Here is a 15,292-nt window from a genome sequence, read left to right as displayed (position 1 = left end):
CGCTAGGTAGCAGACCCTCTCCAAATATCACACTTGCCAAAATTCAGGACCTCAAAAGATCATCAGTGGATACCTGTCTCTTCCTTCAGTGTTGTATTCATAGTATCATTTAATGTTGTGTGCCAATATTTTTACAAATTGCGCTTTGTTCTGTCCCTTGTACTTTTGTTGACTGGTTATAGAAAGGCTATCGTGGTAAAAAATCAATGCTAAATGTAAGGTGTCTCTTCATTCTTATAATACACATCACTTCTTTGACAATAATAGAATGAGAGCATTTTGGAGAGAGTAGAATGAGCTCGGTTTACTCCCATATTCTCCATGTGCCCTTCCGGGTTCTTCGGTTTCCTCCCACCTCCAAACAACATGCCTGTAGATGGACTAGCTATTCAAATTACCCCTAGATGTGACTGAGTGTCTGAATGTGTGTTTTGCGACCTGTGATGGACCAATTCGTGATCTGTTGAGCTGGTAGGATGTGAAACATATATATATATACATCCATCCATCTTCTACCGCTTACTCCTTTTCAGGGTCACCGGGAACCTGGAGCTGATCCCAGGGAGCATGAGGCACAAGGCGGGGTACACCCTGGACAGGGTGCCAGTCCATTGCAGGGCACAATCACATACACACTCACACATCCATTCATACACTACAGACATGCTAATCAGCCTACCATGCATGTCTTTGGACTGGGGGAGGAAACCGGAGTACCCGGAGGAAACCCCTTAGGCTATTCTCTTGAGGGAGAAAGTGCTACCAGCCATTCAGTCATGCTATGCTTCTGAATATAGAATGATATTGTACTGAAACCACAAGGGAGCTAAGAAGGGAGCTGAATTCTGAATATAGAATGATATCATTCTGAATATAGAATGATATTGTACTAAAACCACAAGGGAGCTTTTGTGGCACTTGATGAACTGTTTTACATCTGAGAATTCACCATTTGTGTTTATGGCGGACTTTTAAGGTAAAAGCCAAACCAGACTAATTATGACCCAATTCTCAACCCTATTCAGAGAATATTATGGTCTGTAATCAGTCCATACAGGATTTTGTGGAGTTTTTTTTTTTTGTGATCGTTGCAGCAAAAATGCTTGATTTCACTGCAGATTGTTCCCAAAATTTGTGATGCAACTTGGTTTTAGTGCTTTTTTTGCGGAAAACTACTTGAATTGGCGAAATTGCAATCGTACGAAATTGTCTTTCACAGTGATGTTTGTTGGTAAATGAGACCTTTTAGCTGTACTCATGTTCGACACACTTGAATCGAAGAGGGCTTTGGCTGAATGAGCATTGTGATGATGTCACATGATGCATCTTGGCCCAAATCTGTGGAAAAGCTCCTCTGAATTCTGCAGAGTTTGCTTGATTTTGCATTCATTTCTGCGATTGCAAAATCCTTGAGGGACTCTATAACGTCAGAAGCTAAATTTCTGCTCTAAGTATGAATAAATAGAAAGGCAAACATAAGTAAATCATTATTTACTCTGAGGAATTGTTTCTGTGCTAAATCCAGACTGTAAGCCTTGTAATGCTTTACATACTCTTTATACTCTAGGCTTAGGGATGAATTAATGATATACTGTATATATACACCACAGTGGTGTTGAATTCTCCATTCTGATTGGTCAGAAGATGTTGGTGATTCACATTCTACAACAGCAGCCCTGACAGCTTTGTGTGAAGAGATGCTTATTTATTTACTTATGCTTATCATTTTTTGGATGAAGTCTCCAGTGTCAGTGCTTTGTAACAGTCGAAGCTGTAATGTTAAGTTTTCTGACATCTGGATGAAGAGCTTTGCCGTTTTTAACATCACAAGCTGCATTTTTTATGGTATTGAGAGCGAAAGAGAGAGCGAGGCTGGTGAAGGAGCAGGTGTTTAGGACAGCTATAACACTAGTAACAACAGGAACTAACTTTTTATCATTAAATGTTACTATAAACAGATTAAAAAAATGATCACACGTTCTCTAATTGAAATATATATATATATATATATATATATATATATATATATATATATATATATATATATATATATATATATATATATATATATATATATATATATATATATATATATACAATCGTTGGCTCAATGGTGTTGTATAAGAGCAATACAACACTTCATGTTCTCGGAAAATAATCAACTTCAGGTTGCTAACATCACACCACCCGTTAGTAATTATTTTCCTATAACAGCATGCCTCATCATGTTTATTACTACTGTACTGAAATTACTGCTCTTAAATTCTAAAAGTGAATCGTTACAGCAATAAATAGAAAGGAGTCACATAGAGGTTTAAAAAATATATTTTACTGTTGGAATATTTTAGTGTCTGGTTAAAATGAAACCACATAAGGCACACCTGTATTTCGTATGGTAATCCGTACATGCACAAAAAATAAAAATCGTAATAACTATATTGAAGAGAGTATCTTTCAACTAAACACCACATGGAATCTATATTTAAAAATGTCCATGAGCTATTTAAATGTAAAAGCTTAAATACTTTGTAATTGGTTTATTTATTTAGCATGTTCTACGTCTTCATCTTTCAGTTTCTTTCGCACCGCTTTCTCCATTTCTAGAAGGTTCTCATAGAGTGCTGCGGACGTAGTGTCGTCAATCTCCATCTGAAAATCAACAACCAAAGACAAAACTTCCAAAAAACTGCCAAAATGTGAGAATACAGCCTTTCCATTGGACAAGTGCTAGTTTTTGTTAAGATATCCTGTTATAATGATAAATTCCTTGTTTTCTAAGTATGATGCAGCAGATGTGATAATGTCGATATGGGGTCTGATACAGGACCCACGGTTCTGACCTTGCGAGTACGTGTGTAATTGTTTCCCAGTCCAGAGGTTAAGCTGTGGTATTTGACCATTGGATCCAGTGACTCTGGTTTTTGCTTGAACAGCCAAAACTGCAATACAAAGCACACATGAATACCGACCTTCATACAGAGACAGAACCTCAAATAGCCTCATAAATCAAAATAAAAATACAGATTAAAGTGTTTTTTTTGGGGTACATACCAAAGCCTCAGCCCCGTTATAAGGTGTGAGGGTGAAAGTATTGGTGAAAATTCTTATCTGATGAGAAAGGAGGCGAGAAAAAGAAACAAAAGCAGATATTATATAAGGAGTAAAACAATCGGTGACATGCTGTGATGGGAAAATAATCCACAGTGGGATGGTGCGATGCAGCCTGGCGCACCCTAAAGTGGATAATTTTTCTAGAACAGCATTTCCCAAAGTGTTTTATTCCTCATACACTACAGCAATTTGCCAGCAATTACAATGTTTTATTTATTAATGAACATAGCATTCATTTTAACATATAGAGTTAGATTTAATATTAGTGCACTTTAGTTTCTGTTATCACTCATATTATAGAAGCTGTAAACATATAGCTCATTCCCTCACCAGTCTCTCTTTTTATCCCTCTCTTGAAGGTAATAATCACAGCTCGTCACGTTACTAAGAAACCAGAAAATGCAAAGCCTTCTGTCTTGAAGATTTGCTGCGGTGAAAAACATACCAACTGCTAGAAAGCGCAGACACTGGAGACTCCTTCCGTAAATTTAACAAACGTCTCCTTCACCATATCAGTGATTATATTTGACTTCTGTCAGATAACGAGCTTTTTATGATCCATTTATTATTAGCATTAGATTATGTCGATCGTCTGCCATGCAGGTCCCTGTGAATGAGTTGTTACTATAGAAATGATAATATAAAAAAAAGACTGCTAAGGCTGGGCGATATGACAAAAATATCATATCATGATTCTCAAAGACATTTCTACGATACATGATATGTTTAGTATCACAAAATATATGTTTATGAACAATTTCACAGCAATAATGTAGTGCTGCTTGTGTTTTAAAAGTGATTTGACGTCTACAGGAAAAATCTGAAACAGAAAATTGAACAGTTTACAATTTTAAAGATTAAGTACAAAATATTCATATCGAAGTGGCTGCTTGCATTCGTTTTGTATTTATAAAAAAAAAACATTTAAAAACTTTTCATTTAAAATAATTTTTTAAAAATGTAATAAAAAGATATCACGATATCTCAGCAAAGTATATTGTGACATAATTTATCACAATATTGATATTATCTTCTCATATCACACAGCTCATATCACAAATCTGTGATTTGCCCTGCAGCCAGCACTACTGTCCAAGCATCCGTTACTGAAAATTAATCAACATCTTCTGACCAATTGAGAATTCAATGGCGCTGTGGTATAAATACATGTAGACAACAAGTTATTACAGAGATATCTGAAAACCTACCAGCCACATTATAGGCATGATAAGGGTCCAGATGAAGGAGGGTAGGATTCCATATGTGAGGTTAGTCATCACTAATCCAGGACAGATCACTGATGAGTACAGACCCTGGAGGAGGGAAAATCAGTCTTTGTCAGATGTTGGGGTGTTGAATGATGCTAGCAGGGGGAAGGGTGGCAGTTTAAATACCAGGAGACTGGGAGTTCCTGGTTGGTGCCCTTGCTGTGAATCAAGGTGCTATTATATCGCCATGACTTGAAAGGGTGTCGCACATGGAAGAAGACCTTACCCCAAGACTGAAGTTTGCAGGTGATCACCAGGCTTTTGGAGAAATGTTCTCTGGTCAGATAATACTAAATTTGATCTGTTTGGCCATAATGATCAGCACTATTTATGGAGAAAAATTGGGTGAAGCTTTTAATCCAAATAACACCATCCCAACTGTGAAGCATGGGCATGGCAGAATCATGCTTTGGGGGTGATTTGCTAGAAAAGCACTTTAGAAAATAGATGCCATCGTGACGAAGGAAGATTATCTAGAAATACTGAAGCAACACAAAAAGTTCAACAGAAATCCGCCAGAAAGTTAAAAACTTGGTTGCAACTGAATCTTTCAGCAGGACAATGATCCTAAGAATACCTCTAAAGTTGTAACAAAATGGTTTAAAGACAACAAAGTAAAAGCATCAAAGTGGCCATCACAAAGCCCTGACCTGAGTCCCATGGGAAATTTGTAGTCTGAAAAAGTGTGTCTGAGCAAGGAGGCCCACATTCCTCCGAGTTACACCAGTTCTGTCAGGAGGAACGAGCCAGAATTCCAGCAAAGTATTGTGAGAAGCTTGTGGAAGGCTACCCCGAGAGTTTGATCCAAGTTTCAGCAAATATAAAGCAATGCCAAATGACCTCTAATGGATATAAAGTAGATAGCCTAATTGACTTAACACAGGAAATGTGTCATAACATGAAATGTGTGGAAATGTGAAAAATTCTGTAAGTTTGACTGTCTTTAGCCTAAGTGTATGTACACTTTTAGCCTTAATTGCAAATGCAACTTGATTTACAAAGTAACACTGGTACTATTGCACTTGCACTGGAGAATGTAATGTCATAATTCTCTTCTTCACTTGTAGCCACAATATTTTAAACAATCCGATTATTGTCCGAGTCATACAGACTCAGCATTTTCCCATTACAAGATTACTTAAATGAACAGAAATGTGATTTATTCCAAATCTGTTTTTTTCCCCCCTGCAGTTGTCAGTTTTTATACATGTGTACACACTCACGTCTACTTCCAGTCTGGGAATTGTAAAACAGCAAAATGACAATATCCATGGTGAAATGTATCGAGAACTGAAGAATTCCTTAAAATTGCTCATACATTTACAGCATTTGGCAGACTTACATATATTTCATTTATACAACTGAGCACTTGATGGTTAAGGGCCTTGCTCAAGGGCCAACAGTGGCAGCTTGGTGGTGCTGGGATTTGAACTTCTGGAAACAAGTCCAATGCCTTAACCACTGAGCTACCACTGCCACAGGTAGATTGTGAGTCACTGCACTTCATTCACCTGGCTGTTATAATGGCGGTTCAAGGCCAGGCTCAGCAGGTCAGATGCATATTTAGAGGAGCTGTATGGTTCTACACCTTGCTTGTGCTGCAGGTCATCAAGACTGAAAGCTGAACGGCGTGCATTGCTAGACGAGGTCCAGATCACCTGAGAGCTGTGGCCTGGTTGGCATAACAGGGGCTCCAATTCCCGAACCTACAGTACAACGAGAGAGAGAGAACTAGAGAGTTTTTGCACATCATTGCATGCTCACAAACAAGATCTGGCCTAAACAGGAACCAATGGTGCTTGAGTTTCTATTATAGATTATTTTCCACTGTATAAGTCATTTTATCACTACTAAGTTCAACATGAAACTTGTTTACGTGCATGGGTTTATGTTTATTTATGGGCCAGTATGTCAAAACCATGTCTGCTCTGCGTCTTAACAAAATGGAAGGACACGGGGAATGTGTACGAGAAGAAAAAGAAAGACAGAAGGACAGAAAAATGACCTCATGGTCACCGTGTGTTCCCGATGTAGCAGAAAACCGACACTTCTGTCCTGCAGACTGACTCACTGAATCTACTGCAACTTTAATGCTCATCTGATCCACAGTATCTTCATCACCATCCAGAGATAAGCAGTTCTGTAACTCTGCCTCAACCAGAATGATCAATTCCATAAGAAGAGGTCAAAGGTCAGCATAATAATGAATGAGCCCTTAAATCAGTCCACCAACAGAATGGGGTTCAGGCATCTAAGGAGTTGTTTTAATGTGTTTAACTCGGCTAAATTGAAATGTTATTGCTGACGAGGGAAGGTTTCAGGGTGCACTTAGTTTCAGAGTAAGATATACTGTATCTGGTCGGCCGGGGCGGCCGTGGATCAGGTGGTAGAGCGGGTTGTCCACTAATCGTAGGGTTGGCGGTTCGATTCCACGCCCACGTGACTCCATATGCCGAAGTGTCCTTGGGCAAGACACTGAACCCCAAGTTGCTTTCGATGGCAAGTTAGCACCTTGCATGGCAGCTCTGCTACCATTGCTGTGTGTGTGTGTGTGAATGGGTGAATGAGACACAGTGTAAACTGGATAAAAGCGCTATATAACTGCACCATTTACCATTTAGTCACACGTGTAATATGCCATGACAATATACAGCATATTTAATTTAATGCTAGTGACACTCAGAGAGTGCTATGTTTCATAAGTCAGAGTTGTGTCATATTTGTTGTACTTTGTAAATACTGGATTTAATGCTCTGCAGGATGTTAAAATTTTGTGATACTTTGTATAACTAAACCCTGATTGATACATATTTTTTTTTAATTCGCGATGCAATTTGTGGAGTTTTTTGTGTGCTTTTTTTTTTTTTGCAGAAAACTACTTGAATTGTTGAAATTGCAATGGCACAAAATAGTTTTGCAGGGTCTTTCGCAGTGACATTTATTGGTAAGTGAGACCTTTTAGCTGTTACTCATGTTCAACACGTGAATCGAAGAGGGCTTTGGCTGAACGTGCGTTTGTGATGACGTCACATGACGGGTCTTGGCCCGAATTTGTGGAGAATCAGCAGTAATTATGAAAAACTGCAAGCTCTTCTGAATATAACGCAAAATGGTGAAATCTTGGAGGGACTGATTAATCCATTTCGGTTCCAGGTTGTGACACTACAAAATGTGAAAAAGTTCAAGAGGGTGAATACTTATGCAAGGCACGGTAAATATATGATGTTACTCGTGTAATTACTTTCTGTTTCATATTTAGTAGCCACAACTTAGTTGTTTGTTTTTATTTATTAGCGATAAAATTATCCCATCAGGCTTTAATTTGTAGTTAATATTCCAGTGCATGAAATAAAATTGTGAGCATCCAGAAAACAGGGTAATAAGAAATGAGACAGGGACACGTTCCCCAACGAAACATGCCCTGTTATGCTTACAGTCATTTTATGATTTGTTGTATGAGACCCGCAGTACAATGGACATGATAAAATATTAATTTTCACTGTTCGACAAAGCTGTCATAAAATTTCATCTGTTGAAAACTACTCACCAATAAGAAGTGACCGAACAGGTTGGTAGCAAACACTTGCTGTAGACCATCAGCTGTGATGCTGTCTTTCTGTGTCAGTAGCCCTTCTCCCGTAGAAAACATGTGCATTGCTTTACTGTGAGTAAATCACAACCATACAAATAATTAGAACGCTATTAAACATATGAGAGTACAGTTTTCGAATACATTTGATACCTGTATAAAATATTGTACGACATCTTGCTTTGTTATTAATGGGTTCTAAACTCCAGCTGTTGAATGACTGAATCTGTTTACTGACTCTGTTTACGCTGTTGATTAATCTTCTATAACAGCAGCTCTGGCAACACTCATTCTAATACATTATCATTTCAATAGCAACAACTTGCACAGGAACTTGTATAGTGACCGGTCGACGCGATCTAAAAATAATAACAGATTTTAAAAAGTGTTTTATTTATTTAACACATTGTATAATCGTTGATTTCTGACAGGAGACGTTTATTTAACGTTTAAGGAAGGAGTCTCCAGTGTCAGGACAATGTAACAGTAAGTTTTCCACCACCGAAAAGTCTTTCGGAGAGAGCAGTTTGCGCTTTCTGGTTTCTTTTTTTCCTTTTATTTTCTTTTTGTGGTGGTATAAGAAGAATAAAAAAAACTTGTGAGATGTGCTGTTATTGGAAATTAAACCGCTTTGGTAACATACAAGCATAGCTAATATTGCGAAAATAATGAACAGCAGGGTGGTGTGATGTATATGCTGACGTGAAGTACTTCACTTCACATTATCCCGCATCACACCACCATGTTGTTGATTATTTTCCTACAATAGCATGCCCCAAGAGTTTTATTCTTTGTATATTATAATATTAGGCATACTGCCATCATAATGTACAGCAATATAATCACATCATGCTATTTCTCTCCATGTAATGCTTCTCTACTGCACTGATGAACATATACAGAGAAAAGTGTGCAGGATCTGTACCCAGAAAACAGGCCTTTATAGAGAGCCCTGAGATCCACCTGCGGACTAGGCATGATCCCAGCATTAAGGTAGAGGTAGTCAATCCTGTTATATCTGTTACAAAAAAAAGCTCAGAATTAATAACCATTCAAATAATCTGATCATTGGAATGAGAGTGGGAACTGAAAGGGCACTACAGGACTACACTACAACTTTTACCTCTGCCGAATCTCCTCGGCAGCTCTGAGGATGGAGCGCATGCTGCCCACGTCTAGCCGAACGAGAGAAACGTGGGCTTTAGGGTGGGAGATGAGCAAGGACTGACGGGCCGTGGCGGCCTTCTGCTCATTCCTGCAGGCCAGACACAGCTGCAGCTGAGCATCGTCGCTCAGGAGACGCTCACACAGGGCCAAGCCGACGCCACTGCGCACACACACACACACACACACACACACACACACACACACACTGAATTAAGTGTTGAGCAGTTTTACAAGGAATGTGTGTGTCTGAGGAGTATTAGACAGCAGCACAACGCTTCCAGAGGCATTTTAGGGTACCTTCCTGACTCACTCACACACACACACACACACACACACACACACACACACACACACAAATTGATGGCATAAGGAAGAGCTGGAGGTGGACTGGAAGGCAAATGGGGACTCAGGTGAACCATGGCTAGATCAGGAGGATAAACCAAATATAAATTGGACCATGAGGGGCTAAGGAGGACCAGGATGTACAAACACACACACACACACACACACACACACACACACACACACACACACACCTCTTCCAATAATGTTCAGTATTATAACAAATATTAAAATGCAGTTAAGCATCTGAGCATCTGCAAAACAAAATATCATAATGCTTTTAAGTTAATCATTAGATAATCATTAATAATTAAATCAATAATTAAAATTATACGGGTTCTCATGGATATATTATAATTGTATAAAAATACAAAGGTTCTTAAACAAACATACCCTTAGAAATGATTTTGGTAATTCTGTCTGCAATTTGTTTCTATTTTTTATTTGCCACATATTCTGCTTCTTTTTTCTTTTCTTTTCTTTTTTTTTTTTTTTACAACCATAATAAATAAATAAAAGTTTTCCTTCACTATATTAAAAGCACGACATATTCCAAAATTTATGCACACACACACACACACACACACACACATTACATTAGTAATTTAGTAATAATAAAGTGTATCTTCATTACATATATATATATATATATATATATATATATATATATATATATATATATATATATATAGACTTCATTATTACTAAATGACTAAGTAACGAGTAGTGTAAACTTGTAAAGTGTGTTTCTTACCTGTTTGCACCGGTCACCAGAACAACCCTCACCATCCTTGCCATTCAACACACTGACAGCAGCTCACACTGTCCGTCAATACTGCCGCTGGTTTGTACTTCCGGTATTCGCACCGCCTCTATGGTGTGATTGGATGTCATAACGGCATCAACCAATTACATTTATCCACGCCCTGACGTAATCACGGTATTAGCCAATGGCGTTGAGGCTGCAGTCAGCCCAGCAGTGAGTGCGAGCTGTTATTTGATAGCGGTGTTGATGAGCAGAGGGGACGCAGACGAAGGTGGGATAAGTTACCAAATTCAACATTAAATTCTAATTTATTTCAACTTACAGTTCTTTATATACAAACAAAGCAATGTAATTTGGAACCGGATGAATAGAGAAGATGATTTTATAGAAGGAATCTTTCTGACTGGGTGAAATCCATGCTTTCAGATAAAGAATGTAAACAAACAAACAAACATGGAGATTTACTTATAATGGGTACATTTTGTTTTGGGTAACATGTTTTGTTCCAGAAGTGTAAAAAAGCTATTTAGAGTCCATTGTAAATTAGATAGAGGGAATAGAATAAAATAAAAAACACATTAACTGTAAAATAATAGACAGAAGGAAAAGAAAAAAAAAAAAACTTATTTCAGGTATATGGTGTGGGACGTTTATTTTCTTTTATATTCAATCTCTATCTTAATCTTGACTATGAAATTCTTTAGAGTCCATTCTAAAATGAAGAGGGAATGTTAAATAAATAAAAGTAAAATAACTAAATAAAATCAAAACCACACTGATTGTGAAATTATAGACAGGGGTAAAAAGGAGAAAAAAAACATTTCATGTCAATATCATATGCTGTGTTAATTTTATTTTTCCATTTGGAGAAAGCAGGAGTTGGTGAAAATATATTTGATATAATAAAATAATAAAGCAATAATCAATCATAACATTAGACATACATGGACACAAAGAGTCAAGACACTAACACTAGCCCAACAGTAGCTGGGGCACAGTTAAATAACAAACAGGATGTTTATCATATAAGTAGAGAAAACTGGTTACTGTTATGTGTGAACCTCTACGTCAAACCTTTCACTGACAATTACACCAAAAATCCAACTGACCAGACCGAAGGCCATCTAAAACCAACCTACAACACAACCCATGTCATACACGGAGCAATAAACACAAACATTACATTTTAGATCATCCTTTATATTAATTACATCTAAATCTAGATGAGAAGCAACATCACTGTTTAATACAGTATACAAACTGATCTTTGCATGTGCAGCGCTTTTAGCATCCCACATCACTTCCCGTATCCATAGCAACTCCATCAAAGCAATCTCTACATTACGAATCCAGTATTTACCCAAACAGCTTTTTAAATTTCAGCTATTTACAAGCACTTATTATTTATACATTGTTTATACCAAATATATAATACGTTCAAGTTAACATAAAAGGGAAACGTAGCTTATATTTTTTCTTATATAACATTAATTTGGTATTATTTGCTAAAAAATTGTTTGCATAGTTATCATGACATACCTAGATACAAAATATAAAAACATATCAAATAAAATAAAATAAAAAAGAATAGATATATGGTGAAATGATAACATTAAAAAGCAAAGAGAAATGAATGGCCTTAAATTGGCATCTGACACAACAGATCATCATCCTAATTAATGTAAAAAATAATAAGAATAACTACTTTTACTTCACACATGGAAGCATTAAATGCCATCCAAAAGGTGAAATAGAATAAAAACTATAGTGTAATACATACAGATACGAACACAATAGTTTTCACATAATTGAACACACAAAAACTTTCGGCAAAATCACATATTTGCAAAAAAATGACAAATCTAAAAACTAAAACATATCAACATTGGTATTTTGAAAATGACAGGTCCACGCATGCTTGGGTTTTACCCACTTCTTTGAAAGTGGTTATTAAGTGTACGAAAGAGCCTTTTAAACTGTTTTGTATAATCATCGCGATACTCTCTTGACGACTGATATGAACATAAATTTGACCAAAAAAAAATTACAAATCTGACTTATTTTAAAAAAGAAACTGAAATTCTTATTTACATTCAAGCTGTCTTCTGATTTAAGATATTGGAAGTAAAAAAAAATATTAAACGTGTTCTTGTGTCATTACATTTCTACTTCTTTTCTTTTATTTAATTGCACTAAATTAACTTGAAATGAAATGTATTCAATTTAATGACTATATTGTTTTGAGCTTTTTTTTTTGAGTGAGGAATGAACAAATGCCAAAACAAAAGTAAAAATAAAACAAAAAAACAAATATCAAATCATTTTTCTTGATCAAAAGTGCCTGAACTCACTGCTACATTTTAGCCTCATAATCGTCTATGTCTATGTATGACGATATATATATTCCCATGTTGGCTTTACTCAACTGGGTACCCTTTTAAACCACTGTGTGTGTGTGTGTGTGTGTGTGTGTGTGTGTGTGTGGTTTGTCTGTCCTGCTGGCACAATAAAGCGTCTCTGGAAGTGCTGCTTTTGGCACAGGTGCAGACATTAAGGCGTATTCTCCAGCAGTATTCGATGGATCTCCTGGAAAGACGGCCTCTCTTTGGCGTTCCTGTGCCAGCAACTCAACATGAGCTTGTAGACGGGGTCGGGACACATGGGCGGCTGCGGCAAGTAGATCTGGGAACAAGAGTGTACTCGTGAGTGTTACAGATTAAAAGCGAAATCAAGATTTAAATGATCAGTTTAACTGGAAAAGAAAAACGTTGTCTTTATATCAAATGTGTTGGAGATTTAGACATGCCGTCTCGCACTATGCTAACTGTAGTCTTTAAACATGCATTTGTTAGATACATTACTCTTGTAGCCACTGAAGCAAATTTCAGACACTAAAAATGACTTGTTTGATAGACTACATTTGGGGACACACAAGTGGGAAACTGTGTGAGAACAGCTTTAAACATGTTCTTGAAAGTTTTAAATGATGTCCAACCCATGCACATGTCAGTATAAAATCCAGTTATTTTACATTGATATGTGGCTATTATATTAGTAGAGCCATATATAAGCAGAAAAATGCAGGGATATAAATAAACCTTCATAAATAAGCAAATATTTTATTTATTGTGTGATTCAATTTGTGCCTTGTAATGTAGCATAATAGACAGAAACTATGCTAACAGCATGCAATAATATCAAAATCACAACTGTCAACATATTAGACTAATAATTTTTTTACGTAGACAGAGTAATATCCTGTAACCTGCATGTGGTCATGTGCTCAATAATCTAAGCCTAATAATAAACAGATTTCAAGATGTGTTGTTACAGTTGTGCTCATAAGTTTACATACACCTTGCAGAACCTGCAAAATGTTAATAATTGAAAACACAAATAAAAGGGATGATAAAAATTGCATTTAGTTTTTCAATTAGTTCTGCCCTGAAGAAGCTATTTCACATAACAGATGTTGACACATAGTCCACAAGACACAATAATAACTGAATTTACACACGCTCGATTCTTAATACTGTGTGTCGTTACCTGGATGACCAACGACATGATGTTTTTATGTTTTGTGAGAGTTGTTCATGAGTTCCTTGTTTGTCCTGAGCAGTTAAAATGCCCACCATTCTTTAAAAAAATCCTCCAGGGCCTGCACATTCTTTACTTTTCCAGCATCTTCTGCGTATTTGACCCCTTTCCAACAGCGGCTATATGATATTGAGATCCATCTCAGACAACTGAGATGGATTAAGAGCCGGGGGGGGGGGTGTAAACTTTTGAACAGAACGATCGGTGTAAATTGTTAATTGTAAATTGGTGTAAATAAAAAACAAAATATCATTTTTATGGTCCCTCTTGTTTTATTTTAATTATTAACATTTTGCCGATTCTGCAAGATGTATGTAAACTTACGACCTCGGCTTTATTTAACAAAGAAAGACATCTAATTTCACATCTGTTGGAAGGAGTCTCCAGTGTCAGAGTTTTGTAACAGTTGGAGGTAAAGCTGTTAGCGCGATATAACTTCCCAGACTTTCTATATCATTCGATGTGACTATAAACCGATAAAAATTACAATGTGTCGCTCTTTAATATGAATTTATTAAGAATAAGGTCATAAGTGTTCACAAAAGGCTGTGGTGTAAGAAGAATAAAACACTTTGGTATGTCAATCCATCCACTTTCTGTACTGCTTATACTACACAGGGTTGCAGGAAGTCTGTCGCCTATCCTAGGAGACTTGGGGCACAAGGTGGGGGACACTCTGGACGGGGTGCCAATACATCGCAGGGCACGATCGCACAACGGACAATTTGGAAATGCCAGTAAGCCTACAACATATGTCTTTGTCTTTGGACATGCATTGGAATCAAACCCCTAACACTGGAGTTGCAAGGAAATGTGCTAACCTCTAATTATAGGTTATAGTAACTCTATTCCATGCTGGGCCGCATCACACCACCCTGTCATTGACTACTTTCCTATCACATCATGCCCTGACGTGTTTATATAGCTCATAATAGGAAATATTCGATACATTTGCCTTTATTCAACACATGTTAACTGATAAAATGATCTATTTTGCAGTGATATTTTACCTAGAAGATTAGAGTGATTGAAGCTTGGTGTGTAATTATGGTATTTATGAACAGTCTGTTCAGTATTGGCCTTGGGTATATACTTAAAACTAAGGTATTTAAAGCAGTTTGGGTTTTATTGCCATATTTTGGTGTTGACGTAAAGTAAATGCGGAGTTCAGCAACACAAGGGTGTTAACAGTGACATCATTGCGCCGCAAGTAGATATTGACCCGAAAACCTTGCATGCTATTTATCTCTTCACAGCCGTAGCTCGTCTACCTGTCGCCTCTGGTCCCGGAAGAACTCGCCCGTGTTTTCAATGACCTGCTCATCTGAGAGCTGTGAGTACGGTTGCTCCTTGCAGAATGTCAGCGTCTCCCAGAGAGTCACACCGAACGCCCAAACATCACTGGCGGTAGTAAATTTACCCTGTCGAGGACATTTAAACACAGTTCATTAG

The 15,292-nt window shown here is 37.2% G+C and overlaps 2 protein-coding genes and 1 long non-coding RNA gene across 5 annotated transcripts in view; 1 reads left to right on the top strand and 2 right to left on the bottom strand.

The window, feature by feature from the left end:
• Nucleotides 1-2,309: 2,309 nt before the first annotated feature.
• Nucleotides 2,310-10,506, bottom strand: hsd17b7 (hydroxysteroid (17-beta) dehydrogenase 7). 2 transcript variants are annotated; one of them, XM_053635976.1, is made up of 9 exons: nt 10,232-10,506; nt 9,092-9,295; nt 8,894-8,986; nt 7,927-8,041; nt 5,891-6,085; nt 4,320-4,424; nt 3,052-3,108; nt 2,841-2,939; nt 2,310-2,649 (listed from the first exon to the last, which is right to left on the bottom strand). In XM_053635976.1, exons 1-9 carry the CDS (start codon nt 10,273-10,275, stop codon nt 2,542-2,544), a joined length of 1,020 nt encoding a protein of 339 aa, XP_053491951.1. In that variant the 5' UTR covers nt 10,276-10,506; the 3' UTR covers nt 2,310-2,541. The 2 variants fall into 2 exon arrangements, with proteins under 2 accessions (XP_053491951.1, XP_053491952.1); XM_053635977.1 differs by lacking the exon at nt 4,320-4,424.
• Nucleotides 10,507-11,076: 570 nt separating this feature from the next.
• ddr2a (discoidin domain receptor tyrosine kinase 2a) overlaps nt 11,077-15,292 on the bottom strand; it is a 49,980-nt gene continuing 45,764 nt past the window's right edge. For both annotated transcript variants that reach the window (XM_053635974.1, XM_053635975.1), the window contains exons 16-17: nt 15,112-15,261; nt 11,077-12,925 (exon numbers count right to left, since the gene is read on the bottom strand). In XM_053635974.1, coding sequence (XP_053491949.1) covers nt 12,794-12,925; nt 15,112-15,261 — 282 coding nt within the window. In that variant the 3' untranslated portion in view covers nt 11,077-12,793. The remainder of the gene's footprint in view (nt 12,926-15,111; nt 15,262-15,292) is intronic.
• LOC128614573 (uncharacterized) lies at nt 12,806-15,234 on the top strand. Its single transcript, XR_008387066.1, has 3 exons — nt 12,806-12,945; nt 14,459-14,577; nt 15,097-15,234. It is a non-coding gene; the product is annotated as an uncharacterized LOC128614573 (long non-coding RNA).

This window comes from Ictalurus furcatus, chromosome 11 (assembly GCF_023375685.1).
Source record: "Ictalurus furcatus strain D&B chromosome 11, Billie_1.0, whole genome shotgun sequence".
Classification (NCBI taxonomy): Eukaryota; Metazoa; Chordata; class Actinopteri; order Siluriformes; family Ictaluridae; genus Ictalurus; species Ictalurus furcatus.
Note: the sequence above shows the minus strand (reverse complement) of the source record. Positions and strands in the feature narration are given on the sequence as shown.

What these genes read in the sequence shown, in the direction of transcription:
- hsd17b7 (XM_053635976.1), bottom strand. Translation starts at nt 10,275, where the DNA reads ATGGCAAGGATGGTGAGGGTTGTTCTGGTGACCGGTGCAAACAG. An exon ending in TATAAAGGCCTGTTTTCTGG is followed by an intron (nt 8,042 to 8,893) that starts GTACAGATCCTG and finishes ATTTACTCACAG; the next exon opens with TAAAGCAATGCACATGTTTT. An exon ending in ATTACACACGTACTCGCAAG is followed by an intron (nt 2,650 to 2,840) that starts GTCAGAACCGTG and finishes GTTGATTTTCAG; the next exon opens with ATGGAGATTGACGACACTAC.